General features: G+C 46.5%; 2 protein-coding genes across 2 annotated transcripts in view; one reads left to right on the forward strand and one right to left on the reverse strand.

Moving 5' to 3' along the window:
- DERL1 (derlin 1) overlaps positions 1–4,800 on the reverse strand; it is a 15,006-nt gene extending 10,206 nt beyond the window's left edge. Inside the window, exons 1-3 of the mRNA XM_026039488.1 lie at positions 4,588–4,800; positions 3,585–3,696; positions 428–492 (exon numbers count right to left, since the gene is read on the reverse strand). Of these exons, the coding sequence (XP_025895273.1) occupies positions 428–492; positions 3,585–3,696; positions 4,588–4,740 (330 nt within the window). The 5' untranslated portion in view covers positions 4,741–4,800. The remainder of the gene's footprint in view (positions 1–427; positions 493–3,584; positions 3,697–4,587) is intronic.
- TBC1D31 (TBC1 domain family member 31) overlaps positions 4,739–5,332 on the forward strand; it is a 23,585-nt gene continuing 22,991 nt past the window's right edge. Inside the window, exon 1 of the mRNA XM_026039486.1 lies at positions 4,739–4,794. Coding sequence (XP_025895271.1) covers positions 4,739–4,794 — 56 coding nt within the window. The remainder of the gene's footprint in view (positions 4,795–5,332) is intronic.

Raw genomic sequence — 5,332 nt, forward strand, 5'->3', positions numbered from 1 at the left:
AAAATAATCCACAGCCAACTTGTGACTAGGTGACATGTCCTTCCATGAGGTACCCTTGCATTTCCAATTCAGGGAAGAGCAAAGATTAGACCTGTTTGCCCCTGCCATCTTAAACACACTAAATGTACTAACACATGGGCTCCTAACACACAGGGCAAYGCACAGAAGTGGTTAGTTGAGAAAATACAGTGAACACGACAGAAATCCATGAAGCACAGAGTATTATATAAGTACAACTCTAGTCCCTGAATCACACACCTTTTTTAGTGTGTGATTTAAGAACCTCCCTCCAGCTCACTTGCTGCTTCTTCTCACTACATTTTTAACACCAGTATTAAAACTACTGATAAAACCTTGACTTTCAGCATATTTCAGGTAGAAACAGGAGAACCAAAATATTCCAGAAGTTTAATGAGCAGAAGGATACAACAATGCAGATCCAATTAAACAGGAGCATGAACATGTAATCTGCTGGTCGTCCATCAAAAGCACCTGTAAATAAGAAGAATCGTTAGGAAAACCCTTGCAAGGTACTGAAAACATGATAAAAAAAAAAAAATCAAGACACCATGTGGGTAGGAATTAACTTAATAAGACAGACAGTTGATGATGGCAACCAACACTAGGCAAGGACCACAATATGGCAAGCTAACATTTGTAAATCACCCTCCTTAATTTCTTTACTTTTAGAAGTTTAAGAAAACCTCATGTACTAATAGYTACCTTAAGTACAGCCTGTAACTTATGGGTTTGGTTTTATTTATGTATTCCTTGTAATGGAACAACCTGCAGGGCTAGAAACCAAGACATTCAGCCTACTGCATTGGACATGCATACCTCAGCTTCACATTAAAAACAAGAGCAACCAAAAAGACACCTGCACACACACACACACCCCTACACTAACTCTGCTGGAAGTAAGTGGATTTAGCTTCCTAACATGTAATGGGAGTCAGATCCAGTCCTTCTTAAGGAGTCACCACTCAGAAGCACGCAATAAGAAAATATAGTTACACTGCAGAAGTAGAGACAGAGTTTAACTGTGAAGTCATAGGAAAATTAGTCCTTTTATTAGCCAACTTGCATCTTTCTTGCATCATCTAGTCAGGCTCAAGAGATAGGGCTATTTTTAGGCTCCAGAGAAGTTAACCAACGTGGCAGAGGAGCACACACGTGCAGCACATGCATGCACTGCTCCTTCCTACAAGCTTGATGCATGTTCAGAACCAGGAACAGACATTTTAATTTCAAGAGATTTTTGCTTTAAAACAAACAAACCAACCTCATAACCATGGAAACCCTAAGCTCCCACTCTTGCAGATTCTGGTAAGTCTCGTATCACAGCCCTCGTTTCTGAGGGTGATCCCTATCAAGTCTAATATAACTCCATACAGGCATGGAAAGTCCAAGAATATTAGTGAGATACACTCAAAACACAGTAACAAACGTAATGCACCAGAAGCAAGCTGAATTGCACCAAACCAAACATAAAAATTCCCAAGAACAGCCACCACCAAAGGAATAAGTTGAAAAAAGAGACATTAAAATAGACTGCAGCTACTTTAGACTGCAGCTACTTTACATGCCCCCAAAACTAAAAACACCATCTCAGCACTATCGCAAAAACAAACACACGCAATCAACTAGAGGGGCTCAGCTTGTGTAAAACAAAATTCAGTCATTTTATTATTTAACTTTAGCCATAAAATTTGGGGATGAAGCAAGAACATAAAAATCACTTCAAAAATATATTTTAGCAAGTTTTAAGTTTGGAAAACTATCCGAATTTGAGTTTTCTCCTTACTGTTGCCACACAACAAACGTCAACAAATAGAGGACACTAACACTGTAGGAAGCAAAGGAAATATTTTTTCCTTTCAACTTTTCCACTTTTCATTTTTCAAATTCTTAGAATTTGATCCTAGAGTGTTTGAGTTGATTTTTCTGTTTAATATCTGAGAAAACCAAGCTGCAGACTCAGGAGAAGTGACAGATTCCCGTGGTGTGAAAGCCCTTTGCTGTGACGAGTCAGTCCGGCACAGGGATGAGGTGGCCTCTAGCCCCTGGATCCATCAGCRGGGCCCTAAAACACAGTGCAGCCACCTGTGGAGTTGGTGCAGGCTCATCCCTCCTCAGCCTCATCTCCTCCTCACTCCTACAGCCACCAAGCAATCTCTGCATGTGCCCCTCTGCTCTGCTGACATTTGTTCTGCTCTTCACAAGCAAAGCAAGACAAAACACCTCAGTCTCATTTCTTCAGGAAGGCAGAGGTCAGCTCCTCAGGGAAACACAACAGGCCTGGCACACAATCATATGGGTATTTTTACAGCTAAATCTCCTCCCCACATAGACTTGAAGTTAACATCTAGCAGTGGTGTGTGCTCAAAAGCCAGGCACAGCCCTGAAAATAAAGACTTTGACTTCCTCATTTCCACTGGCAAAGGGAGACAGATCTCTGCTGATTCAACCTGTAAACACATTAACACCATCCTTCCCCTCCAACCTACATCTCTCACTGTAATAACTACAGAAGCTAAGTTTCTTTTTTTTCTTTTTTTTTTTTTTGAAGAAAGGGAATGACTGACCCCATTAAAAACTTTACACTATGAAAAATGACCACGAATAAAGAGGTGACACGCATCAAAACAAACAGAAACACATCAGATAAGCAGAGTTCCCAGTTTCAAACTCCAGATGCATATAGCAAGAGTGCAAATGCACCCCAGTTCCCTTCCTGACCTTGTGCTACAGCGTATTGGCCTACAAAAGTTTTTACTATAGGAGATGCCTTACAATGTATTAATAAAAGAACTTTAGCTTAATTATCTCCTCTACAATAATATATGTCAAGTCCTAATTGAAAGTACAACAGAAAAGAATTTTGAAGCTACCTTATAACAATCTCTATTTTGAAGCCATCAAAATGATGCTTTTTTCCATAACCTGTGCTCTTCTCCATAACCTGATCTCTTTTTCCCTGTTCCCTTTTTCCTCCCCCCTAAAGACTGATATCCAGCCTTTCTTAAGTTACTAATCTTTTAACATTTCTATTTGACAGAAAGGTATATTTCATTCATACAAGGTCTCTCTCAAGTCAAASTATAGAAGAACACAGGGAATACAAGACTCATTTTCCCAAAGGGAATATATGTCATATACGTTGTCATGACATATWTGTTTTATATATATACACACATTTTAGCAAACTTCCATGAAAAAGGTATCAAACACAGYCAGAGAGATGTAAAGTTGGTTTCTATCCTCACACCCTGAATTCCAACAGCTGGATGCACCAGGCTGTATCCACAGGAGAACAGTCACGTTTAGACCCCAAATGAATAAGCTTCTTTCCAAAGAAAAAGGGTCACTAACATCACTTAGTTTCCAGAGCAGTTACCCACTGACCAGAACAAGTGGACACAGAGATGGGCCAATTTCCTCCTATTTCTGCCCAGCTCAACCACGTGTCTCTGCCTGTGCCACGAGCCAAGAAAAGCTCTAACTSACAACACTAAGTCATTATGTCATATGATGCAAGTCAAAATTAAATCCGGGCACTGTTTACAGCTTAACAGATAACATACCTGTTTCTAGCCGTGATGAATATTGATACAAGAAGTACAAATTCACCAAATAAAGAAATCCTGTTCCAGGTCCCACTGGGAAGAAGAAAGTTGCAGTTATCGGCCGCCAGATCTGTGGAAGATTAAGGAGCAGATTAGAGAGAACCAGCCTGGGTATCCCTTCTTGCTGCTTCAGAGCCTTTTACAAGCTTTTCCTTTCACAGACTGAGCAGCAAAGYTATCCAGACCGCGACAGGAAAAACGCAAAATCTTTGAGATCACTCCCACCACATCCCCACAGCACTGAGCAATTTTGCAGTGTAACATTCTTGCTGAAGAAGGGCAAGACCTGTTGCCTTGTCATTGTCTACCCAGTTTTAAAGGTGTCCACTGAGCAYCTGTTCAAACTTATACAGACACAAACCTTCAGCAAGGAGTTCAAACAGCAGCAGCCTTAAAATACATTTCCAGATAGCAACACACACTGTTCTGAGCATTTTGCACTCACCCTACAAACTCCCTCATCAGTATCAGGCGCTGTCATCAGCGAGGCAGCAGGGACAGAAAACAGCTATTTATGAAAGAACCACTTCAAAGGGCCTCATTTCAGAGTAACGTATTAGGATCCCAAACACCACAGCCCAAGGGCAATTAACGGAACTGCACAAAGAGACAGCCACTTAAGCCAAAAAAATCAGGGGTCTGTCATAAAATAGACTGCAGAAAGAGCTGCTTATTTGTGTGTTTTGCACTTCTTTTTCCGCTGTTTGCATAAGGAGCACCACGGTAGAGTGTTAAGGGGTGAAATCTTTCACTTCACTTTCCACTTCGATTCAACAGAGAACCCTACGCCCTAACCTYGTGCAAACCAAACCTGAGGGATTTTAACTTCCAACATAACAGAGGACTCTGCGCGGCCGCCGCTCGCGCACTACAACTCCCAGCGCGCCCTGCGCGCGGCGCGCGGGCACCGCTACGGCGCGGGCGCCGCGAGGCACGCCGGGAGCTGTAGTGCGGCGCCTACCTGGAAGCGGTTGATGAAGGCGTCGGGCCAGAGGAAGAGGTAGACGGGGCTGATGAGGCCCAACTTGCCGATGAGCGGCACCGCGATGGAGCCCGCGAACCAGTAGCGCGTGATCAGCGGGATGCTCCGGAACCAGTCGCCCAGGTCCGACATGGCGCCGGCGCCCCGCGAGGCGAGCAGGGGAGAGCGCGGCCCGCAGCGCCAGACGTGGCGCCGCCGAACTCGGCCCCGCCGCCGCCGCTTCCGGCCCCGCCTCTCCCGCGGGAACGGCGGCGCCGGAAGTCCCGCCCCCGGGGCTGGGGCGGCATGTCGGCGCGTGCGGCGCGCGGGGCTCGGGCTCCCCCGGTGCAGGCGGGGAGGCGGTTCGCAGTGGTTCCCAGCACTGCGCTCGCGCTCAGCGCCACCCCATCCCAGCGCGCGCGTCGCTGCGCTTTCCTCCTATTTGTAATGACGTTTCGCCCGCGCCGCAGTYTCCATTGCCGTGGTGGGGACTACAACTCCCGGCAGGCTGCGCGGCGCCCGGCCTGGTGGYCTGTTCCATTGCGGCCGAGAAAGCGGGGGTGCTTCTTCCCCCTCCCCCCACCGCCCCGCATTGCGGACACGGCAGCGGGACGTACCATGTGCGCGCCCCCCCCTCCCGCGGCCGGTCCCGCGCGGCGCGGCCGTTGGAGCTGCCGTGAGGGGAGGCGGCGGGGCCGGGACGGGGATGCAGCGCTGCGAGCTGCGCGGCCGCGGGCAGGGCCCC

This window comes from Nothoprocta perdicaria, unplaced genomic scaffold (assembly GCF_003342845.1).
Source record: "Nothoprocta perdicaria isolate Ctin4 unplaced genomic scaffold, notPer1 scaffold_230, whole genome shotgun sequence".
NCBI classification, from domain to species: Eukaryota; Metazoa; Chordata; class Aves; order Tinamiformes; family Tinamidae; genus Nothoprocta; species Nothoprocta perdicaria.